We start from the raw sequence: 24,328 nt of genomic DNA on the forward strand, positions 1-24,328 counted from the left end.
GAGGTGGCCTTTGAACTCAGATGTTTCTGACTCCAAAACTTTTAATATTCCATCACTGTTTCAATAGGACAGAAAATATATTATGGATATGACATTTAAGTCCATTTCACTTCTTACAGCTTTTAAAATAAAAATTTAAATAATTGAACAACAGATTAGTACACACCTATCATGTTGAGGTATAATATTTTCAAGTAACTTTTTTTTTTTTTAGCACTAGGGATTGAACCCAAGGGTGCTTAACCACTAAGCCACATCCCCATCCCTTTTAATTTTTATTTTGAGACAGGGCCTCACTAAGTTGCTGAGGCTGGCTTTGAACTTGGGATTCTCCTGCCTCAACCTCCAGAGTCACTGGAGTTATAGGTGTGAGCCACCACACCAGGCCCAAGTAAATTTTTGACCATTGGTAATATTGGTGGTGTTCCTCTCCATTCTGTTATGACTAAATTTGCATATTACATTGAAGTTATACTGCATACCTGCCTAACCTGATTAGAAGTTATTCCTTTTATTAATTAGGTTGCATTACTATCAATTCACAAGCTGTGAATACTCCATCTGGTAGGTATACCTCATGTTTTTTAATCATTCCCCTCTTGATAATTTCTTCTAAATTTTGCTGTTGCAAAAATATTTCTCAAGAGGTGCTGGGGGAAGAGCTCAGGGGTAGAGTATGCCCAAAGCCCTGAGTTCAATCCCCAACCCTGCAAAAATATTTATATATTTTTGGGGGGACTGGATATATATGTGACACACACATACTCATACACACACATATATATATGTATATAAACATATATATACATATACATATATATAGATATAGATATAGTTCTTGTATTGGGGGTTGAAGGTGAATGATAGAGCACTTGCCTAGCATGTTTAAGGCCCTGGGTTTGATCCTTAGCATGCATCTATATATATATATGCATATTTATATAAATATATATAATACATGCATATGTACACATGCATATATGTGTTTTATATATAATATATATATATATTTCTTCAAACAAAAAATGTTCTTCAAATATTTCATAGGAAATAGCTTTGTCTTAACTTAGGATTGTTCCCTAAAATTCCCAGAAAGGAAATCCCTGGATCAAAAGGCTTGGACAATGATGGATGTGATGATACTCACCTGTAGTCATAGGGACTCAGAAGGCTGATATAGGAGGATCAAAAATTCAAGACCGGGCTAGGGTTGTGGCTCAGTGGTAAAGCACTTGCCTGGCATGTGTGAGGTCCTGGGTTTGCTTCTCAGCACTGCACAGAAATAAACAAATAAAATAAAAGATCCATTGACAACTTAAAAAATATTAAAAAAAAAAAAAAGTTCAAGACCAGTCTCATCAACTTAGCAAGATTCTATCTCAAAATAAATAAATAAAAAGGGTAGTAGATGTAGCTCAGTAGAAGAACACCCCTGTGTTCAATTCTCAGTACCAAAATAATAATTAGAAAAAAATGCCTGGCCAGAAAATATCATGCTAAGTGAAATAAGCCAATCCCAAAAAACCAATGGCTGAATGTTTTCTCTGATAAGCAGATGCTGTTCCATAGTGAGGGGTAGGTAGGGAAGAATTAAAGGAACTTTGGATTATGCAGAGGGGAGTAAGGGGAGGGATAGGGCAGTGGGGATGGGAAGGATGGTAGAATGAGACAGATAATATTACCTTATATACATGTATAAAAAATTTTAATAATATTAGAAAAAAAAAAGGCCTGGACATTAGTGAGGCCTTTGATGTAGACTGCCAAATTGCTTTCCAAATCCTTTAGCAAGTCATTTCCAAGAGAATTTAGGAGTACTTATTCCTCATGTTACCAGATTTTCTTTAAACTTCAAATCTGTAAGGCTACAAATGACCTCTTCTTTTGATTTATACTTCTTTTATTATAATAATATAGAAAAGTCCCAGGTTTATTGTGTGTCCTTTGACCATTTATTGGGTTCTAAGTCTGTTTGTTATGAATTTTATGTGTTGTTCATATAATGAAAATATTAATCTATCATCTGTTTAACATTTTTCCAGTCTGAAATTTGTCTTTCACTGTTGGCTATGATTTTGACTTCAGAGGAGGTGGGGGTGGCTCCCCCCCACCCCCCAGATACAGAAGTCTTTTTTTTTTCCTTTTTTTTTTTTCATTGTAAACAAATGGGATACATGTTGTTTCTCCGTTTGTACATGGCGTAAAAGCATACCATTTGTGTAATCATAAATTTACATAGGGTAATGCTGTTTGATTCATTCTGTTATTTTTTTCCCTTCCCCCCACCCCTCCCACCCCTCTTTTCCCTCTATACAGTCCTTCCTTCCTCCATTCTTGCCCCCCTCCCTAACCCTAATGCTAATCCTAACACTAACCCTTCCCACCCCCCCCATTATGTGTCATCATCCACTTATTAGTGATATCATTCGTCCTTTGGTTTTTTGAGATTGGCTTATCTCACTGAGCATGATAGTCTCCAATTTCATCCATTTGCCTGCAAATGCCATAATTTTATCATTCTTTATGGCTGAGTAATATTCCATTGTATATATATACACCACAGTTTCTTTATCCATTCATCAATTGAAGGACATCTAGGTTGGTTCCACAATCTGGCTATTATGAATTGAGCAGCTATGAACATTGATGTGGCTGTATCTCTGTAGTATGCTGATTTTAAGTCCTTTGGGTATAGGCCGAGGAGTGGGATAGCTGGGTCAAATGGTGGTTCCATTCCAAGTTTTCTAAGGAATCTCCACACTGCTTTCCAGAGTGGCTGCACTAATTTGCATCCCCACCAGCAATGTATGAGTGTACCTTTCTCCCCACATCCTCGCCAACACCTGTTGTTGCTTGTCAGAAGTCTTTTTTTAAAGAACTTTTTTTTTTTTTTTTTTTTTTTTTTTAATAAAGTCTTGCTATGTCATGTCGCCCAGACTGGTCTTAAACTCCAGGGTTCATGGGGCTGGGGATATAGCTCAGTTGGTAGAGTGCTTGACTCATAAGCATAAGGCCCTGGGTTCCATTCCCAGCATTGCAAAAAATAACTAACTAACTAAATAAATATTTAAAAAGAAAAAAAAAAAAAAAAAACTCTCCGGGGTTTAAGCCATCGTCCTATCTTAACCTCTGGAGTGCTGAGACTATAAACAATCAAATTTTCAAGTTTTTTTTTCTCCTTCTCTTTTGGTACTGGGGATTGAGCCCAGGGGTGTTTTACTACTGAGCTACATCCTCAGCCCTTTCTGAGAGAAGGTCTCTGTAAGTTGCCCAGGCTGGCCTTGAACTTGTGATCCTCCTGCCTCAGCCTGCCGAGGCACTGGGATCATAGGTGTGCACCAAGACACCAGGCTGAATATTTTGAATGTTTTTATAAATATAGCTCTCCATCTATTTCTTCTGATTGCTTTCATTTGCTCTACTCTTAGAAAACCATTCACTCAGTCAATGACTTATTTTCCATCAGGTTCAAGAATTAATGGAGATGTCTAACCTATTTTGTCATCTTTCTTTTATACATTAAAAATATTTTGGATGAAATTGGAGACTATCATGCTAAGTGAGATAAGCCAATCTCAAAAAACCAAAGGACGAATGATCTCGCTGATAAGTGGATGATGACACATAATGGGGGGTGGGAGGGGTTAGTGTTAGGGTTAGGGTTAGGGTTAGGGAGGGGGGCAAGAATGGAGGAAGGAAGGACTGTATAGAGGGAAAAGAGGGGTGGGGGGAAGGGAAAAAATAACAAAATGAATCAAACAACATTACCCTATGTAAATTTATGATTACACAAATGGTATGCCTTTACTCCATGTACAAACAGAGAAACAACATGTACAATAAAAAAAAAAAAAGAATACAAACAATCAGTGCTGGAAGTGACCAAGGGATGGGAGGCAGAGAGTAAGGAGGGAAGTACTGGGTAGTGTTATTGGTAAAATTATATTGTTTTACTGTGTGTGCATATGAATAGGTAACAAAAAAATCCTATCATTATGTACAACTATAATGCACCAATAAAAAAAGTAGAAAAAAAATTATTTTAGTTGTTGATGGACATTTACTTTATTTATATGTGATACTGAAAACTGAACCCAGTGCCTCACTCATACTAGGGAAGCACTCTACCACTGAGCCACAAACCCAGCACCTCATCTTTTTTAAAATAAAGAAAAACACTATCCCTTTTTTTCTGCATTTATTTGACTGCTCTTTTCTTTTTAGGGCAGGCGGTACCATGGATTGAACCCAGAAACTCTTAACCACTGAGCCACATAACCAGGTTTTTTTATTTTTTGTTTTGAGACAGGGTCTTGCTAAATTGCTGAGGCTGGCCCTTAACTTGTGATCCCAAGCTGCTGGGATTACAAACATTTGCCACAGCACTGGGCTTATATTTGACTTTTCTTGACTCACTTTTTGATTAGTACCTTGAAATATGTTCAATGGAAGTGGGGGCTGCAAGAGGAAATGTGTATATGTATATGCACCCAAAATGCCAACAATGGTTATCTTTGGTTTGGTGGGAGCAGGGCAGAGATGGATTTCTTGTTATTGCTTGCCCAGAATTCCTATTTCCTTTGGAAAAGGTAACTCTTTCATTCCTGTGACTCTTGCCCATCACAAAACACTTGCCCAGTAGAGTACCTCATTACCTTAACAACATTTGGGGGCCCAAGAGGTATGCACATCACTCAATAGCTCAAGCAAAGCCAATCAGAATTCTCTGATGGGGCTGAGGCTGTAGCTCAGTGGCAGAGAGCTTGCCTAGCATGTATAAGACACTGGGTTTGATCCTCAGCACCACATGAAAATAATAAATTAATAAAAAAAATAATTTAAAAAAATCCTTTGGAAATAGGTGAAACAGGATAGTTCTCCTGCTGGGTTAAGTGGGAAAGCAGTGCCTACCACTCTATTTCTTCCCAGGTAGACAATATTAACTGACAGAGGAAAAGAATTTAACATGCAAAGAGAAATCAAGACAAGAGAAAGAAAGCAAATTCTAAGAGTACTGCATCTCTAGTTTCAGTCTCCAAGACCCTGGTCCTCGGTGTCTTTTCTTGAATCTTGTGCCATCTATGGTGAACCAAAGATTCCTGTATGTGCATGTGTGTTGAACTAGAGATTTTTTTGGGGGGGAGGGGGGTACTGGGGATTTAACCCAGTAACACTTAACCACTGAGCTACATCCCCAGCTCTTTTTTATATTTTATTAGAAACCTGATCTTGCTAAACTGCTTAGAGCCTTGCTAAATTGCTGAGGCTGGTTTTGAACTTGCAATCCTCCTACCTCAGTCTCCTAAACTGCTGGGATTACAGGTGTGCACCACAGTGCCCAGTTGAACTAGAGACTGAACCCAGGGGTTTTTGATCATTGAGCTACATTCTCAGACCTTTCTATTTTTCATTTTGACACAATGTCTTGCTAAATTGTCCAGGCTGCCTTGAACTTGTGATTCTCCTTCTCAGCCTCCCAAATCACTGGGATTACAGGGGATTACAGTATGCCCCTGTACCCAGTTCATAGATTCCTCTTTGGTGAAGTTGGTTTAAAGCTGGGATTCTGTTACCTGGCAAGTGAAAGAATTTACCTGGCAAGTGAAAGAATCTTATCAGTGGCAAGGATAGTCTTTGTGTGTTTTTAATATTTTATGTAATTTTCTTGAAATGACTACTTATTACTCGTTTGCTAGAAAGATTTTTAAAAAGAAAAGAATGTCAAAGGAGGGGGAAGCATAAGTGCCTTCCAAAATGCTTAAAAGCAACAAAATATAAAAAGGAATATAAAAGTTGTATAAGTTCTCAGCAGGACAGAGGCCTTATCAACCAGGGAGTGTTGTCATAGAGATAAACAGGAAATTGGTGCTAAAACAACTCAGCTCAGTGGGTGTGCTAGATGGGTGAAGGGGAGAATAGAGGCTTAGCCCTGGGTCAGAAGTGTTTTTTCATGGGCCAGAGTCTGTGATACTGAAATTTGAGAGAATACTGAGATTTGAGAGACAGAAATTATCCCTTGGTCCCCATATCTGGCCAAATCAGGTCCTTTTTTGGGAGTACCAGGGATTGAACTCTGGGGCACTGGACCACTGAGCCGCATCTCCAGTCCTATTTTTTTTTATTTAGAGACAGGGTCTCACTGATTTGCTTAGAGCCTCGCTTTTGCTGAGGTTGACTTTGAACTCAAGATCTTCCTGCCTCAGCCTCCCGAGCTGCTGGGATTACAGGTGTGCACCACCACCCAAGCTAAACAGGTCCTTTCTTAAGAGTCTGGTTTACAGTCTCGCTTTCATGTTTTGAACTGTAGTTCTGAGTATTTTGTATTCATTACTTCATAGGATTCTTAGAAGAATCCTGAGTCAGTCATCAATATTCCCATATTCCAGAGGAAGAAATTGAGACTCAGAGGTAAAGCAAGGGATGAGGCAAACTCCAAGGCCCTTCTAGGAATCTAAGCCATTTTATTCTCTCCTCCGTAAAATGGGCATAACAAATTAACCAATCTGTGAAAAGGGAAGGAAAAGTCAGCTGAAATGTGTTGGGGGTCAGTATCACTCTTGCTCCATCTTCAGCTGGAAAATTCAGGAATCCAGGAGAGAAAGTAGCACTGGAAGGTGGGTAGAGGTACGGTGGGGGTCTCAAGCAGTGTGTCTCTTCTGACTGGCCCCAGTCCAACCATACCTCCAACTCCTACGAACTACTCCCCCTTCCTAGCCGGCACTGAATTTATTCCTAAGGAATGGTTTGCACAAGCCAACTTGGGTCAGGTCCCTTGGCCCCTTGCCTGCAGCCCCAGAAGCCTGGCCTCCAGCCAGGGGCCCCTGGCGCCTGCCCAGTCACGTGGCAACTTAGTCCTCTTTGGCCTGCTTCCTTCAGGATCCAGACTAAACTTTCCCCTCCCTGTTTCCCTCTTGTCCCAATCCCTCTGGCCAGCACGCTGGTCTGAGGGGCAAGTGCTGGGGACTGGGGCTTCATCTCAGCCTCTGAGGGTTCTCAGGCCTCAGTTGACCCGCCTGTCATTGGGGCCTAGGCTATCCTCACTGCTTGCTGTTGCCTTGTTTCCTCCCTACGCCCCCATCTTCCTACCCTCAACAGCATTCTGGGCCCTTCTATGGGCCTAATTTCCCCACTGCAGGGTGGCGAAAGCGGGGAGGAAAGAGCCTAGGAGCCTTAAGGGTGGCTCTAATTGGTTTGAAAGAAAATACAGGAGGCAGCAGGTTGAAACTGGTCAGTCTCCTGCATCCCACAGTGCAGGTTCGAATCCTGCTTTTCCATTGACCAACTGCCTCATCTCTCTGAACCTCAGTTGTCCCCTCTGTAGTCGAAGGGCGGGAAGCATCTAGCAGAGGGTCTAATTCGAACCCACGAGGTCTCCCCTGCCCGCGCCCCTTCTCCAGCCCGGTAGCGGCACCACCCTCCGCTCCCAATCCCCAGTCCCTCCACCGCAGGCTCCTCCTCCATTGACATCAGAGCCGCAGGCGGGCGGAGGGAGCCAGCGGAGCCCGAGTCGAGCCCAAGAGAGAGAGCGGGCGGGAGGGCCAGGCGCGCAGTGGCGGCAGACCGCGGCCAGAGTTCGGCGCCAGCCACCTCGGGCCTTCCAGCCAGCCCCGCGGCGGGGCAGCCGCAGGTATGGCTGGGGGCTGCCCGCCTGTACCCTTGTGCGCTAAAGGGGCGGCGGGAGCCCCCAGCAGCTGGGTACCCTTGCTCAAGGATGGGAGGGGGTGCCCGGGAGGGCTGCACCCTGGAAGGACAGGGTTGGGCCTTTCTCCCCGACCTCCGCTCCAGGCCCAGCAGGTGCCAGGGAGGGCCGTGGGAAACTGAGAGGGTGACAGAGAAGGGTGGGGATAGGAGGGTCTGTGCGCGCGCGCAAGTTCTGCAGACCCAAATGTGGAAGGGCGTGGGCATCTGGATATAGATGTGTGTATGTGTGTGTTGGGGGGGGCGCATGTTAAGGTGTCCTAATGTCAACATTGGCGTGTGGATCAGATATGGGGTTGCGGCGCTTATGTGTAAGGGAATCTTCAAGGGTCACGGGTGGGATGTTGGGGTGCGTTTTTTGCTGCAGAGGGTAGTGTCAGGTACCTGTGCTGCTGTCTGGCTCTGAGGATAGTAAGTCAGAGTGTGTGTGTGTGTGTGTGTGTGTGTGTGTGTGTGTGTGTGTGTGTGCCGGGGGGCCTTGAAATGTGAGGTACTGTTGGGGTTTGGACTATAGGAGCTTCTAGGGTGTGGGTACTGTTGGGGTTTGGACTATAGGAGCTTCTAGGGTGTGGGTATGGAGGTGGAGAGTGTAAGGTGTAAGTGAATCTGGTAGATGGGAGAGTGTGTGTGGGGGGATGTTTTAAAATGTAAAAGGGGTCTGAGGAATATATGGATGGACACGTAGGTGTTAGTGTAGGAGGCTGTCTGGGGAGCATTGTGCGTACATGTATAACCAGGTACTGATATCTGGATACAAGGTGTGCTTGGGTCTGGGAGGCAAGTGTTTGGGTTTGGGGGTGTGGAGGATGCTTGACTGGAATAGCTGGTACAGGATGTAGTTTGTAAGGGTCATTATGTGCCAGTCTTCAGATGGGTTTAAGGCTACTTCTAGAGCTTACCACAGTCTCCTCTCTTAGAAGTTGCCCCTGGGATGGGTGACCAGGGCCTCCTGGGAACAAGGTCCCATTCAAGGAGTGGAATCTTATACCAGGGCTCTGGTCAGGGCACCTTCCCCTCATTGTCCCACAGAAGACATGGAAAAGGAAAGCATCCTCCCTGAGGATATTCAGCATGCTAGGCTATTTTGGCCTTACCCTCTGTGGTCCTGGGATGGGCCCCAGTCTAGCTTCATACTGGAAAGAACAGTTGAGAATAACTCCTCTGTGGCCTCTGCCTACTCAGCAAGCTTAGCTGGGACTCCAGCTGGGTGTCATTTGGGTCACTCTGGACCCACCACTACGCATTTCCCACCTGTTCTCCATCTGACAAATTGGAAGAGAACTCACCCTCTCCTGTGTGATGAGACAGTGAAGGGGAAGATTGAAGCTGGATCAGGGTAAGATGAGGCCAGGAGGGGACAGACTGGGTGGGACCATTTAGGGAGTCAGGAGGGAGAGGCCTGGGGAGCTCCAGCTGTGGCTGTTGTTGCCTTAGTAACAGTGAGAAGGAGCTATTTAAAAACGTGGCTGAGATATTGCTGGAAGCCCAGGCTGCCGGAAACCTGATTTCCGAGAGGCCAGAGTTCGGGGGGAGGAGGAAGGAGAGGAGACACTCCAGCAGTTCCCAGGGTAAAGCTGGGACATGACTGGTTCTGGGCACAGGGAACCTCCAGGGCCCTGGGCTTCTACAAGTTGTCCTTGGGTTTTATCTGTTGCCCCCTCCAGGGGTCAGGGTTTCTTTGGGTGTTTGGATTTGGAGAGGGAGAAACTGGGAAGTGAACATGAATACAAAAATGAAGGAATGCATGACTTTGTTGAATAAAGAATTTTGCTGCCATCATGAAAGATATTTCTCTAGCATAGAATTTGCTGAATGGATGTTGTGAATGAACAATGACTAGTAAATGAATGAATGTTGAATGATTTTGTCAAATGAATGAATCAAGGAGTGAATGAATGCTGGTTGAATAACTGAATGGGGCATGCAGTACATTCGAGAGAGAAGGCTGGGCCCTACTGAGTCTCCTTCCTTCACTCTCTTTCTAGGAGCCCTGGCTGTGGCTGGGGGGCAGTGGGCCATGCCGGGGGCAGTGGTATGCCCCAGCTGGAAGCAGGCGGAGGACATTAGGGACATTTATGACTTCAGAGATGTTCTGGGCACGTGAGTCTCAGGGTGGGCTGGGAGGCTGTTTCTGAGCTGGAGTAGAATTGGGAAGGGCCTTGCTCCTGAGCCTGGATGGCTGGGGGAGGCTGAGTCCAGGGTGGTGCTTCCTCTGATCAGCTGATCAACATTTCCTGTTTCCTATAGACTAGGGCCAATGGCAATCTTGCCATGGCCCAGAATGGACTACACTTCTCATGTCTGTCTGGCAGTGGTTGGAACAGGGGCTGTTCTTACACAGGCAGAGAAATTCCTAATGAAAAGAAGGAAGTGGGGGAGAAGAAAAGGGCCATTTATCCAACTTGTCAAGAGCTGGGTGTTCTGGTCTAGGATTGGAAACTGAGGCTGTGCATAGCTCCATTACTAGTGCTGGGTCAAGACAAAGATGAAATCACTGCAGTCACTGGTTATCTTTGACTTATTACTTCTTATTTTCCCAGGCAAAGCTAAAGATGTGCAAAGAAAATCCTCTTTGGTCAGTGAACTTGAGTGTAAATGGATTTATCTGTTCCTCAGAGCTTACTTATTAAACTTTGGTGCATACACAAATCACTTGAGGACTTTGTTAAAATGCAGATTCTGATCCAGGAAATCTGGGATGGGGTCTCAGATTGTGCATTTATAAAAAGTTCCCAAGTAATGCTGACGGTTTTCAAGGTTCTAAGGGTATTATTTATGACTCGGCTTTAGCAAGAAAAAAATGAATGAATTAACCATGCACACTATCAAAAAGTTCAGGGATTTCAGGACTGGTTGTATCCAGGGGTCCTCGTGTTATCAATAATTATCTTTGACCATTTCTTGAGTCTGATTTCTTTTGTGTTATTCAATCTCAAATAGGCTCTTCCCAGGAGATGGCAAAGATGGCCACCACTCATTCCAGGCCTACACACACATCTTAACAGCTTAGCAAGGAAGAGTACCTTGGGCTGGGGATGTAGCTCAGCAATACGGTACTTGCCAAGCACGTGTGAGGCCCTGGGTTTTATCCCCAGTATTGTGAAACAGATGAAAAATAAATGAATAAACAAATAATATAGGAAAAATTACTTCATTTTCATAGTACCAGTAACTTGACTTGTATCACATGACCTAATACTGTGTCAGGGGCAGACTACTCTTGACTGGCCAGGCCCAGGTCATGTGGCCACTTCTGGAGCCAGGGGGTGGAAGAATGCTTGCGGGGTGGGGAGCTCATCCCACTTCTTTGGTTCAGAGATGGTCATACAATCCATAAGGGATGGAGGAGAGGCTGAAGGGAAGCTGGGATTCCAGATCCTCACCTTTGGAATCCTCTCTCCCTGCAGGGGGGCCTTCTCAGAGGTAATCCTGGCAGAAGATAAGAGGACTCAGAAGCTGGTGGCCATCAAATGTATCGCCAAGAAGGCCCTGGAGGGCAAAGAGGGCAGCATGGAGAATGAGATCGCTGTCCTGCACAAGTGCGTGGGTCATAGCTTGTCCCTGCCCCAGGGTGACTCTGCCTTGATCCTTCCTGCCCTCCTTCTCCTGCTTTTGACAAATCATTTAACCTTCCAAGTCTCAAAGTGCTCATTTATAAAGTGGGGACAAGAACTTACACTGGGCAGGGTATGGAGAGCATTAGACACCCTTTATTTCAAGTGGATGGCACAATAGCTAACATGACAGATGTGACTGAGATGCCTGGGATTAATCTGTTCCATCAGGTCTCAAGGTCAACCCTTCAACACAGCTTGAACTCACATATCTTAACTACTATTATCTTTGGACCTATCTTGAGTTCCTCTGATATATTAAAGTCACTGAGCAAGTTTAAAACTGCCTGTCTGCCATCTCCCCCTATGACAACACACAACGAACAACCAATTGTTCTGTGAATTGCTCGTGCCAAGAAATCTCCTGCTCTTGCTGGAAATCTTATACTCTTCACTTCCAATCTCTTTCCTGAGCTTCCCAACCACCCTGGACAGAGAAGAATGATCATTTCCACTATCAAGGGGTGACAGTTGGAGAAACAGGCCCAGAAAGATCAAGGGACCTTCCCAAAGACACTTAGCAAGTTCCCAGGAGAGCCAAATCTTCCTTATCATTAAGATGAATCACTATTAGCAGTTCATTTGTTATTTATTATTTATTTTTTTGCGGTACTGGGGATCGAACTCAGGGCCTTGTGCTTGCGAGGCAAGCACTCTACCAGCTGAGCTATCTTCCCAGCCTTCATTTGTTATTTTAAAATATATTTTTAGTTTTAAGTGGACATAACTTTATTTAATTTTAATGAATAAACAAATAATATAGGAAAGAGTACCTCATTCTCACAGAACCAGTAACTTGGCTTGTATCACATGACCAAATAGTACATCAGGGGCAGACTATCTGACTGGCTAGGGCCTCACACATCCTAGGCGAGTGCTCTACCCAGCCGTCATTTACTTAGAGTATGCCAGGTACTGTGCCAAGCATGTCATCTGAATCATCTCATATGATCTTCATACCTGCTCTTTGAGGGAAGTACTATCTCTGGTTTCATTTTATAGATGAGGAAACAGGCTCAGTGAGGTTACACTGAATTTCATCAGTATTACTGAGCACCTACTCTGTCCCAGGGCCAGAGAACACTGGTGACTAAGACAAAGTCGCTGGACTTTCAGAGGTGACCTGATGGGGAAAGCTGACAAACAGGTAGTAACAGAAAACTTTTAGAAGTCCTCTGTTGGTCAGTGCTATGAAGTGAAAAGACACCCAAGCAGCATGTGGCAGAGGCAGGATTTGGATCCAGTTCTGTAGGATGCCAGAGCCCAGCGTTCGTCCTGCTGCCCTTGCTTTCTAGTTAGTTTTAATAAATCTTGGTACATCCACTTTTACAGGTGGGGTTGAGATCCCTGGTTTGGCTTGCTGGGTCTGCTGGCACTGGGGAGTTGTCCTCAGCTCTGAACTGCTCATTTCTCCTCTCAGGATCAAGCACCCCAACATTGTAGCCCTGGATGACATCTATGAGAGTGGGGGCCACCTCTACCTCATCATGCAGCTGTGAGTGCCCCTGCCCCTGCCCTGCTCACACCTCTCTCCCTGCTGCCCAAACTCTCTTGGCCAGACTATCCTGTCCCCTGCTGCAGAGTGTCAGGTGGGGAGCTGTTTGACCGCATTGTGGAAAAAGGCTTCTACACAGAGCGGGATGCCAGTCGCCTCATCTTCCAGGTGTTGGACGCTGTCAAGTACCTGCACGACCTGGGTATCGTACACCGTGATCTCAAGGTGGGTATGAGCTGGGGTACAGTGAGCTAGGGCCCTAGGGGTAGGGTCTTTGGAGACCCCTCAATGTCTGACCTTAGGCTGCTCTCACCTCATTAAGCCTCAGCTTCTTATCTGCAAAATAGACCTTGTGACCCCCAAAGTGCCTCTTCCCGTTCAAGTTCAGACACTCAAAGGAACACAAAAGTGAACTGGAATCCTACTCCTGAGAGAAAATGATGGGTTGCACATTCTGTAGTACATCTCATTTGGCCTGGGAGAAGAGTGCTGGGTGAGACAGATCTGGGTCTGAATTCTGGCTGTGCTACTCCATAACTGGGCTCTTGGGCAAGTCACTTTGCCTCTTGAGGCACTGGTTTCCTCATCTGTAAAATGGGTTTCTTCACACTGACCTGGAAGGTGGGAACGTGGAAAGCCACCAAGCACTCACCCAGGGTCCGGCATACAGTAACTGCCAGAATTTCTTTAGGACTTTGCAATACACACCTGAGGTTTATGTAAAATTCCTTCCCACATCCCCTGGGCCCTTGTCCTTTCTGGAACTTTTTTTTTTTTTTTTAAACCAGGGATTGAACTCAGGCACTCAACCACTGAGCCACATCCCCAGCCCTATTTTGTTTATTTAGAGACAGGGTCTCACCGAGTTGCTTAGTTGCTGAGGCTGGCTTTTAACTCACAATCCTCCTGCCTCAGCCTCCCAAGCCACTGGAATTACAGGCATGCACCATTGTGCCTGGCTCTTCTGGAACTTTGGGCCAGAGAATTTCCTTGAGTTCATTATGCTTCCAGCCAAGATGGCAGCCACAGTAGTTTTTGTGGTGGGTCAGGGTGTCCACTGTTTCTCAAGGGGTACTTGGGAAGGTTCTGCCAGCCTCTGGCCACCTGATTGCTCCTTTCCCTCCTGCCTGCCCTTCAAGCCAGAGAATCTGCTGTACTACAGTCTGGATGAGGATTCCAAGATCATGATCTCCGACTTTGGCCTCTCCAAGATGGAGGACCCAGGCAGTGTGCTCTCCACAGCCTGCGGAACCCCAGGATACGTGGGTGCGGAGGGCCCTGTGCTGGGGCTGTGGGCATGGGAGGAACCAGAAGCTACAGGGAAGAAATTTGTCACTATCATGTCCCATTTCCTCCACAGCCCCTGAGGTCCTGGCCCAGAAGCCCTACAGCAAGGCTGTGGACTGCTGGTCCATTGGGGTCATTGCCTACATCCTGTAAGTGGAGGTGTGGCCACAGTAGGGTGCAGCTCCAGAGTTGACTTCTCCCCTGCTTTCCTCTTCCACTGTTATTCCTTACTTCCCTCCATCCATAGTTAATCTATCTATTAATTACTAATATCACTTCATTCAATACATACTATGTTTCAGGAACTGTGCCAAGCATGAGGACTTAGCAGAGAACCAGACCAAGTGCTGGCCCTCAGGGAGTGATATTGTAGTAGGGGAGACAGAAAATCAACAAGTAAATAAATCTGTACAATATTACGTGGCAAAAAAAAAAAAAAAATGCTGAGAAAAAAAATCCAACAGGAGTAGGGAAATGGGGACTGCTGCATTTCAGATAAGGTTAGGGAGGGGCGCTTTCTGTGGAGGTAACATCTGAGTGGCCTCTTGAATGAAATGAGGGAGGCAGACACTCACTTAAGGTGTTGGGAGGGTATAGGCAGAGGGAATGGCAGGTGCAAAGGCCCCAAGGATGGTAAAATGGCAGCATGGTCAAGGAATAGAACAGGCCAGTATAGCTAGACAGGAGCGAGCAAGGCAGGGAGGGGCAGATTTTACAAAGAGGGAACTCTTTCCCAAGTCCTGCCTAATGCCTGGGATTGCCCCAAAGCTGTCCCAGAGCCACTGGGTACACAGAGAGTGGAAATCAGGGTGAGTTTCTCCCTGCCCAGGCTCTGCGGCTATCCCCCCTTCTATGACGAGAATGATGCCAAACTCTTTGAACAGATTTTGAAGGCCGAGTACGAGTTTGACTCTCCTTACTGGGACGACATCTCTGACTCTGGTATTTTGGATTTTGCCTTCTTCCCCTGGGCCCTGCCTCTGGAGCCTTCCTCATCTGCTCTGGGGGTCTCCCTAGTCAGGTTCCACAGTCCCAGACTAAGCTGTCTTAGGTCAGAACTCCCACCTCAGAGGTTTCCCTCTGCTTGGCTCCCAGCCTGAGAAACTTGCAGGCATTCATCGATTCAGTCTTCAAACATAGTATTTTTGAAAATATTTCCCCTACTGACTTCCTAATGCCTAAGACACCACCATAAACATTTTCATCCCTCCTTTTGTGCCCCCCACTAAGAAGCAAGTCAGTGAAGGCATCTCCAGTTGTTCACACAGTGTGATGTGAATACACTGAAGGGAGTCTTCTCTAAGAACATGTTTTTAAGAGAGAATGGAGACAGCTGGGAGGCTGTAGTGAGGTGGGGTGGTGCATGGACAGGTCTGGCCCCTCTGTCTTGCTTGTGGCCAGATCAGACGTCAGGGAGTACTGTCCCAGGGGTGGCCAAGGGCACTGCCATACCGTGTGTCTTTGCTTTTGTCTTGGGGATTCAGCCAAAGATTTCATCCGGCACTTGATGGAGAAGGATCCAGAGAAGAGGTTCACCTGTGAGCAGGCTTTGCAGCACCCATGGTGAGATCCCCACGGGCTGTGGGCAGGGGTAAGGCCTAGGTCCCGAGGCCTGCTTCTACCCTCACATGCAACCCTCCACATATCCCCATTCTAGGATTGCAGGAGATACGGCTCTAGATAAGAATATTCACCAGTCAGTGAGCGAGCAGATCAAGAAGAACTTTGCTAAGAGCAAATGGAAGGTGAGCCCATGGCCCTAATCCTGGGTCCCAGCCTCCCCAGGACTCCTCCCCACCCTCATCCAGGCTCAGTTTTGCACAGTGCCAAGTCTGACATGCAGGAACCATTCAGGGCTGCTTTCTGAAAGACCTCACACATTCATTCAATATATACTTCCTGAAATCTATTCAATCTGAGAAGGTCCCTGACCTCCGGGTCTAGAGGGAAAATAGTATACTTCTTCAGAAGGCATTTGATGCAGCCTATGAGGTCCAGGAAGGGTCATAAAGGTGGTGATGGCCTGAAGGACCTGTCAGTTGAGTAGGAATTAGTCAGACACAAGGAATAACGTCCAAGGCACAGGGAACAGGGGCACAAAGTTCCAGGGGCCAGAGAGAGTGGGGCTGGCTAGTCAGAAATGTATGTGATAAGCTGGCTGGACTGGAGGGACTGAGGAGACTGAGTGGCAAGAGTGAAGGCTGGAGAAGTCAATAAGGGCCAGGCCACTCAGGGCCTTATATGCTACAGTGGACCACCAACTTTACATTGAGAGTGATGAAGAGCCCCAAAAGGATTTCAAGCAAGAAACTAAGAAACTGCCATTTAGAAAGAGCTCCCAGGCTTTAAAAAAAAAAAAAAAAAAAGCAAACAGTGAAGACTGGGAGATAAATAGGAGGCTGTGGCAGAGATGCAGGCAGGAGATGGGGAGGACTTGACCCAGAGTAGCAGCAACAGGAATAGAGAATAGAGCTGAGAACAGAAATCGTTTAGGTGGTAGAATCAACAAGAAGTGATAGTGGAATGGTTGTTGAGAGTGTGAGATGGCAAGAGCTGTCCCAGCCTTCCGGTTGGGGACAGATTAGCCTGGAAATTACTATAACTGTGATGGGTTATCCCAGAGGCAGGACATGTCTTGGAGAGAATGGTTTTAGTTTTCAACATGGTTTTTTAGGAGTATGCAGGAGAATCTAGGGGGATAAGATGAATAGAAAATGACATACACAGCCAGGAGTGGTGGTACACACCTATAATCCTAGCTACTCAGGAAGGTGAGGCAGGAGGATTGTAAATTCAGGGCCAGTCTGGGCCAGGGTGTAGTTCAGTGGTAGAGTGCTTGCTTGGCATGTGCAAGGTCAATACTAAAATAAAACAAAACAAAACAAAAAAAAACCAAAAAAATCACACACAGAGGTTAAGTTTCTTGGCCTTTCTATACCTTAGTTTCCTCCTTTGAAATTAATGATATTAAAAGTGCTCACCTGCTGGGTGTGGTGGAGCATGCCTGTAATCCCAGCAGCCTGGGAGGCTGAGGCAGGAGCATCACAAGTTCAAAGGCAGCCTCAGCAAAAGCAAGGTGCTAAGAACTCAGTGAGACCCTGTCTCTAAATAAAATTCAAAACAGGGCTGGAGATGTGGCTCAGTGGCTAAGTGCCCCTGAGTTCAATCCCCAGAACCTGTCCCTGCCAAAAATGCTCACCTGAGAATTTTAGAAAGATTAAATGAATCACCATGCAAAATACTTAAAACAGTGCCTGACATATAATGCTATATGATGTTTGCTATTACATATGAATATGAATTTAGTTTTGTTTATATACATATACATACACACAAAGAATGTATACATTCTATATATATAAGCACACATGTATAACTATAACTGAACAAAATTTCATAAAGCCTTGTAGAGGCTGAGCATGGTGGCACATAACTGTAACCCCAGTGACTTGGGAGGCTGAGATGGAGATTGTAAGTTGAAGACCAGCCTGGGTAAATTGAGACAGACAACGTTTCAAAGTTTAAAAAAGGTCTGAAAGTGCTGAGGTTGTAGCTCAGTGGTAGAGCACCCTTCAGTTCAATCCCCAGTATGGTTTAATAACGACAACACCACCAAAAAGCCTTGTGAGGGTTTAGGGGTCTTACAGAAGTCACTAAATAACACCTGAATGAAGAACAAACAAAAAATACCATTTCAAGAATTCTACTGCCAGCCCTGACCCATGAGCTACCACCTGCTGAGAAGTCCCTCTCCCCTCTCTCCACAGCAAGCCTTCAATGCCACGGCTGTGGTTCGGCACATGAGGAAGCTACAATTGGGCACCAGCCAGGAGGGGCAGGGACAGACGAGCCACGGGGAGCTGCTAACACCAACAGCAGGGGGTGAGGAGCAGGAATGCTTGGAAGAGTGTGGGTGGGCTACGAAGAGACACTCAGCTGGAGTGCAGGGTGTGCCCTACTGCCAACTGTATTCTCTCCTCCCATACAGGGCCGGCAGCCGGCTGCTGCTGTCGAGACTGCTGCATGGAATCAGGCCCGGAACTGTCCTCCACACTGCCCCCGCAGCTCTAGGGCCCTGGATTGAGTCAGGGTTTCTTTCATGGGAGGGGCAGACTACTCCCTTCCCTCTGTGAACTGGGGAGTTACTCTACCCACTGCCCTCCTCACCCGCTTCGCTCTCACTCCTCACTGCATTTTCCATACAAATGTTTCTATTTTATTGTTCCTTCTTGTAATAAAGGGAAGAAGATAAAACCAGACAGTTGTCTCCCAAAATAGCCCACACCCTGCCCTGCTATGCAAATTGACTGCTTAATTTGGGGGTGCATGGCCCCTGAGGTAGATGCAGAGAGCCCTCCTCAACACAAGCCTAAGGACAGTGGGAGAGAAATATGGAATGGAGGGGAAAGATGTTGGGGAATTCCTTTGCCCAGTGTCCCTTGTCTAGACTTCTGGCCCTTCAGACCTCTTTCTGCGCTTTGCTGGCGGCTCCTGAGAACAGTGGGGTTGGCGGAGGTCAGCACTGAACAGCACCTGTAGGAGCGGGAGTATGTGGGCAGAAAGGTACACTGGCACAGGAGTAGAGGGGCTGGTGATGGTGCAGGAAGGTGGAAGAGTCCATGGGGTCAGGGCTGAGCTGGTTGGAGAGTCCATTAGGGTTACCTAGGGTGGTCGAAGTAAGAGTCCATGGGGACAGACTGCTGGAAAAGCCCACTGGGTCAGAGATAGGGGGAAGTTCTTTAGGGTCTGGGCTAGAGAGGAGGGGAAACCTAGGTACACTCACTGCTTGGGCCCAGCCAGCATAAGGTCCCCACAGGCTCCGGAAAAAGTTTCCTAAATCAAAAGTGAGGAGGCTAGATTAAATGGCCCAACCTACACCCCCATTCACAGAACTGAGGGAGAGGTGATTAAGAGAGTAATTTCTAACACCTCAGTCCAATGCCCCAACATCCCACCCTTTTTCCTCACCCAGTTCCTTGTTAGCCTGAGGGCTGGGGCCCCTGGCCTGAGACGTGGTGGGGTGCCAGCTGTAGTCACGTTGGGCAATCTGCCACACATGGACGTCCACGGGCACAGCCTGGGGTTTGTCTAGGGCCATGAGGCAGATGCAGTCGGCCACCTTTGACAAAGAATGAGCCACTGTGGAGGAATGGTAGCATCCAGCCTGTGTCCTGCATCTATCCCCAAAGCCAAATGCTTCCTCCTCTACACTGAGGTTACTATTGTTCTGTATGCTCAATCAATATATATTGATTATTCTAAAAAAGTACTACTGAGCAAATACTTCTGTGGGTCACATTCTCACCATAATCTGGGGAGACGATATTACCATATCCACTTCACAGACCACTATTAACTTCCCTGCCATTCCTTCTGGAAATTTCTGCATACATGCAGCAGCATACACACTCACCGACACAAATGGCCTTTCTATAAAGTCATTTAAAGGGTAAAGTCTTTCATACTCTTTCAGCACTCTGCTTTTTTTCTCTAATAAAACATTTGCTTTTATCCTTTTCCTTTCCTGCTCTGCCTCCAGAAGCCAGACCTCCACCCAGCTCTCAGGCCTGCCCTGTTTCTGACTCCCTCCTCTCAATGTGAGTGGATGAGATGGCTGCTACCTCCTTGGGGGCCTCACCTTAGTGCCCACCCCAGGCAAGGTGCAGAGGGCCTTGTGTGCCTCCTCATAGGGGACCTCTTGAAGCTGCTGCAGCCAGGCCAGCCCACCATGTTCTTCCAGGATGGCTCGGGCACTGGCACTCACATAGTGGGCACGGTACCCCAGGCCCAACTTCCTGAGGCAAGGCTCCACCTCCGAACCTGTGGGGAGTGGGAGGAGAGTAGGGATCAGGCATCCTCGAGTCCTTCCTGTTTAAGAGAGGGATAGTGTATGAGCTCTTTATCCCAAGGGAATGCTTTTCCTAAGTATCCTTCTCACCTCACTGCCCTCTAGGAGACAGCAGATACAAGTATGTGCAAAGCAAAGGGTGAAAGCCTGGGTTCCCTCCTCTACAAGTGTTTTCTGAGCATCTAATACACATTGGGTTCTAGAGCAGAGATGGATGTGTTGCCTTGGAAGAGCTCCCCATCTGAGTTTCTTAACCTTTCCTAAGAGTGTTCACAGTCCTGACTTAAACATATAACAACAACAGCAACTGCTTCTATTATTAAGTTCTGGAATCATGCAAGGGCTAAGTACTTTAGGTACATTTATCATCATGCTTTCTTTTCTCAAGAACTCTGATGACAGCACTGTTGTTTTCCCATTTTCCAGATGGAAAAAAGGAGGGCTTAAAAGAAGCTAAGTAATTTGATCAAGAAATGACACGGGCTGCTTGTAATCCCAGCTACTTAGGAGGCTGAGGCAGGAGGATTGCAAGTTCAAAGCCAGCTAAGCAACTCAGTGAGACATTGTCTCAAAACAAAATAAAAATTAAAAAAAGGCTTGGGGATCTAGCTCAGTGGTAGAGTGTTGCCCTAGCATGTACAAGGCTGTAATTCCCAATACCACCACAAAAACAAATAAACAAACAAACCAAATAAAAAACACAAAAACAAACCAAAAAACACATTACTCTCCACTGCCTCAGGATCGCTGTATTCACCACCCAACCCCTTCTAGTAGAAACTGTTGTTTCCATGCTATAAACAAGACTGGAATGGTGAGGTCCTTGAGGGTCATATGACTACTAAGCTAAGAGTTGTGACTCAAGACCAGGTTTCTTTTTTTAAATATATATATATATTTTAATTATAGGTGGACACAATACCTTTATTTTATTTTTATGTGGTATAGAGGATTGAACCCAGTGCGTCATGTGTTCTAGGCGAGCACTCTACTGAGCTACTGAGCCACAACCCCAGCCCCTCAAGACCAGGTTTCTAAACATCAAAAACACCCTTTTTTTCTGAGACAGGATCTCCCTGCTATGAAGTCCCCAAGCACTTCCCCTAGCTTATTTCTCACATCTGCTAACTGATAAACTTGCTTCTGTAAAATTCTTGCCTCAAAGGTTTGCTGTAAAGAATATCCTGTGTTCCTCAGTGCAAAATTGTTGGGTTTACTGCTGTGATGGCAGCTTGAGTTTTCCATATACTTCCTGTGTGCCAAAACATTGCTGGGTGCAGGATGTGTATTCCTTTATTCAATTCTAATAATGACTATAATTATCCCATTTCACAGATGTAGACACTGAAGCATAGAAATGCTAGATAATGTGCATAAGTAGCAGAATAGGGATTCAGTTCCACGGAATCTGTCTCCAGAATGTGTGTTCTTAACTCCAAACTACTAAACACTGCATACAAATATTTCTCTGATGAGGCAGCAAAACTATTGGCAAAAAGCACACACTAACCTGGGGATGTAGCTTAATGATAGAGCACTTGCCTGGCATGCTCAAGGCCTGGGTTCAATTCCTAATACCACAAAAACAAAACAAAAGGCACAGACTGGTAAGGAGCTGATGCTTTGAGGCGGTACAGATGGGTCTCAACAGACCCGGCAGGGTGGTTGTAGACGGGGACAGTGTTTTGGAAGGAGGAAGTTTTTATATGAGAGATGGCGACCAGAGAGAACTGAACAGATATCCTTGTTCAAAAACTGATGGAGGGAGTGGGGGAAGGGGATCCACTTACTCACCAGCCAGAGCCTGCAGGTTGGGGAAACCATGGTAGGTGACATCATCAAGCTGGATGAGCCGAGGTCCAAAAGCCTGGCACAGCCGTTCCACCATGCCAGTGATGCGGGCAATGTTGTTGTTGGAAGAACAGATAAAGGTGAAAAGGCATTCGATGGGGTCCAGTCGCAGCAGTCGCACACCTGGAGACCAGAAAGTCAAGGGGCCAGAGTAGCATCTGCTATAGGGAGTGGCTTCCTCCCTCCCTCATATCAGATCAGAGGGATCTTAGGATAATGAGGGGCAGCACTGTTAGAGAAAGCAACACTAGACTTCTCATTCCTAATAGCATCTTGTGAATGCTAGTTCACTGATAAAGAAGCCGCAGTATAAGCACCACCTGGGCAGGGATTTGGTTCCAATTGGTTCCTTGCTACATCCCAGTCACATAGCAGATGCTCTGTAACAGAATGAATGAAGTCACCTGCCCTAAGTCACGTGGCCAGGATTAGGCTCCAAATTCTTGTCACTTCACTATGGTGATCAGCAGGATAACAATAACAGTAATAATAATTACAATGTGTCCAGGACAATGGTAAGTATTTTCAATATATTAAGTCCTTTAATCCTCATCAAATCCTATGAAGTAGATACAACCACCATCTTACAGATAGTAAAACATTCTCAGAGAAGTAACTTAACTAATGTACATGAACCCCAACCCCTGCCCCAGGCCTGTACTCACCTTGGAATTTCTGAGCCACCTTTTGGAAGTGGGAGTCCACAGAACTCCAATGGTTGTACAGTTGAGCCAGGCTGACATCTAGCTGGAAGTACTTCTGCACTGTCTCCAGCTCCTCAGGTGTGGGCCTGCCAACCCAGCCCTTGTCCCCTCGGTACACAGTGCAGTAGAGCAGTTCCTCAGTTTGAGTCAGTGTCCATACTTGATCCCCCAGAACGCCACTCCAGTGTGCAGGGCTTTGCTCCTTCCACCTGAACTCCCAGGTGCAGACAGGCCTAGCACTCAGTTTCCCTTCCCACACACTTTGGGAGTCCCTCCTATTTGCAAGTGCCCCATTTATAAAACTGACTTAACAGCTGCAAAGTAAAAGTAGTATCTTTGATATTATTGCATAATCCTAAAACTATTGTAGACTTAATACCTCTACTTTGTAAAGGCGGCAACAGTCTCACCACCAGTGTTTATTTCCTTTTTTAATACCTGAGAGGTACTACCCCATCCATCACCCCCAACATTCCTTTGCATCTCTGACGGGCTGTAATGGGCCGTGAGGAACCAGGGTCCTAGGAAAGAGGCCTCCCAGGCCAGCCACTCACCGGAAGGATTGTCCAGAAGCTAAAACCAGGTCCAGGCGTAGTTCAGAGCGTGGACACGGGATGGAAGCCCAGAGGTCCGGGCTTGAGGATAGGGTACGATGCCTCATGCTACAAAGCAGAAGGGAGCGGGCCACCATTTCGCTTTCGGTGGTTCTGCTCCGTCATGAACCCGCCGGCTCAGAACCAAATCACCGGGGCCACAAAGACCCCGTTTACACAATGACTATCCCGTTTACACAATGACCACACCGCTTAGGGCCTCGTCCACAGCCGCTACGGTCCTCTCCCTCGGTCCCCTCCTGCTTTCCTGAGAGGCAGGTCCCTCCCTTCTTCCTGACGTATCCCTCTTCAGCCTCCAGAGCCTCCGGGCACGGATACTACGCTTCAAATTGCCCAGGCTTTCGGAAGCGCGCGCAAGTATGCTCTTCCGGCTTTTCCAGGGGCTGGCCTTGCCGTGACCGGAAGTAGAGCTGCGACGCCTCTTATTTGACCCGATGGTAGCCAATCCGAGGAGGAAGTGGGAGGCGCCAATGAGAAACCGGGTGTGGCAGCGGGTGGGCGGGACTTTCCGCGGCGCCCGGGCGGTTGGCGCGTTCGGGGCTCGCTGCCGGCTATTGGCCTTTCCTCAGCGATGCCTTGTACTCGGCACGCTGGGATGTCCCGCGCCCCTGCGAACCCCGCGCTGCGCGGGCCCAAATGCTACTTCAGCTTCACCGAGTCCCCGGCTTTCCCCAGCTAGTCTTCAGAGACCTTTTCTCCAACGAGTCTTCGAAGTCTGATACTCGCCCTCATCGGGCCGCCTCTCATGACCTCCCTCTTCACCAAAAATCGGACCCAATCCCAGTTCTGGGCGCTCGGAAGTGTCTCCGGGACTCTCTTCAGCGTTTGCCTGCTCAGCTTGTCTCTGGGCCTTCACCTGGCCTCAGCCCGGCCAGCGGGCCTCTTAAGCCCTTCAGAGTCTTGTCTCCGGGGGACCGCCCCGCCACAGCTGCTCCTTCCATCGCGGGCACTCCTAAGATCGTAATGTTCTTAGATCATCTTAGATCAGATGTTCACCCTCGTGTGTGGAGTGCGGCCTGCGTAGGAGCCTTCCCGGAGGGCCCCAGGAGCCCAAAGACACAGCTCGTTGACCCCCAAGTACAAATGTGGGACCCTGAGGCAGCCTGTCTAGTCTAGCCACTGCCAGCCACCTGGACCCAGAAACGATTGTAATTTATAACTTTCTGGAGGAAGATGGGAAAATGGAGTTTCGGGGCATGAACTTGGGAACCTAGCAT

General features: G+C 46.7%; 2 protein-coding genes across 13 annotated transcripts; one reads left to right on the top strand and one right to left on the bottom strand.

The window, feature by feature from the left end:
- Window positions 1–1,161: 1,161 nt before the first annotated feature.
- On the bottom strand, window positions 1,162–23,518 carry OGG1 (8-oxoguanine DNA glycosylase). Of its 12 annotated transcripts, none has more exons than XM_079122383.1 (7): window positions 23,052–23,511; window positions 22,459–22,706; window positions 21,737–21,916; window positions 19,733–19,914; window positions 19,063–19,213; window positions 18,878–18,927; window positions 15,848–16,126 (listed from the first exon to the last, which is right to left on the bottom strand). In XM_079122383.1, the coding sequence occupies exons 1-7, from the start codon at window positions 23,186–23,188 to the stop codon at window positions 16,001–16,003; spliced, it is 1,074 nt and encodes a 357-aa protein (XP_078978509.1). In that variant the 5' UTR covers window positions 23,189–23,511; the 3' UTR covers window positions 15,848–16,000. The 12 variants fall into 12 exon arrangements, with proteins under 12 accessions (XP_078978516.1, XP_078978511.1, XP_078978515.1 ...); XM_079122386.1 differs by lacking the exon at window positions 15,848–16,126 and adding an exon at window positions 18,395–18,627 and having other exon boundaries at window positions 19,733–19,962; window positions 23,052–23,510; XM_079122387.1 differs by lacking the exon at window positions 15,848–16,126 and adding an exon at window positions 18,395–18,627 and having other exon boundaries at window positions 23,052–23,508.
- On the top strand, window positions 7,470–18,353 carry CAMK1 (calcium/calmodulin dependent protein kinase I). Its single transcript, XM_079122392.1, has 12 exons — window positions 7,470–7,627; window positions 9,684–9,798; window positions 11,106–11,237; window positions 12,733–12,807; window positions 12,894–13,032; window positions 13,947–14,073; window positions 14,168–14,243; window positions 14,924–15,036; window positions 15,579–15,657; window positions 15,752–15,839; window positions 17,862–17,976; window positions 18,083–18,353. Exons 2-12 carry the CDS (start codon window positions 9,716–9,718, stop codon window positions 18,163–18,165), a joined length of 1,110 nt encoding a protein of 369 aa, XP_078978518.1. The 5' UTR covers window positions 7,470–7,627; window positions 9,684–9,715; the 3' UTR covers window positions 18,166–18,353.
- Window positions 23,519–24,328: the final 810 nt, after the last annotated feature.

The sequence above is a fragment of the Sciurus vulgaris genome (assembly GCF_902686455.1).
Source record: "Sciurus vulgaris genome assembly, chromosome: 19".
NCBI lineage: Eukaryota > Metazoa > Chordata > Mammalia > Rodentia > Sciuridae > Sciurus > Sciurus vulgaris.

What these genes read in the sequence shown, in the direction of transcription:
- CAMK1 (XM_079122392.1), top strand. Translation starts at nt 9,716, where the DNA reads ATGCCGGGGGCAGTGGTATGCCCCAGCTGGAAGCAGGCGGAGGACATT. An exon ending in TTCAGAGATGTTCTGGGCAC is followed by an intron (nt 9,799 to 11,105) that starts GTGAGTCTCAGG and finishes CTCTCCCTGCAG; the next exon opens with GGGGGCCTTCTCAGAGGTAA. An exon ending in TTGCTAAGAGCAAATGGAAG is followed by an intron (nt 15,840 to 17,861) that starts GTGAGCCCATGG and finishes CTCTCTCCACAG; the next exon opens with CAAGCCTTCAATGCCACGGC.
- OGG1 (XM_079122380.1), bottom strand. Translation starts at nt 23,188, where the DNA reads ATGGTGGCCCGCTCCCTTCTGCTTTGTAGCATGAGGCATCGTACCCTA. An exon ending in CAACCTGCAGGCTCTGGCTG is followed by an intron (nt 19,963 to 21,736) that starts GTGAGTAAGTGG and finishes TCTCTTAAACAG; the next exon opens with GAAGGACTCGAGGATGCCTG. An exon ending in TCAGGCTAACAAGGAACTGG is followed by an intron (nt 18,928 to 19,062) that starts GTGAGGAAAAAG and finishes CTTTTGATTTAG; the next exon opens with GAAACTTTTTCCGGAGCCTG.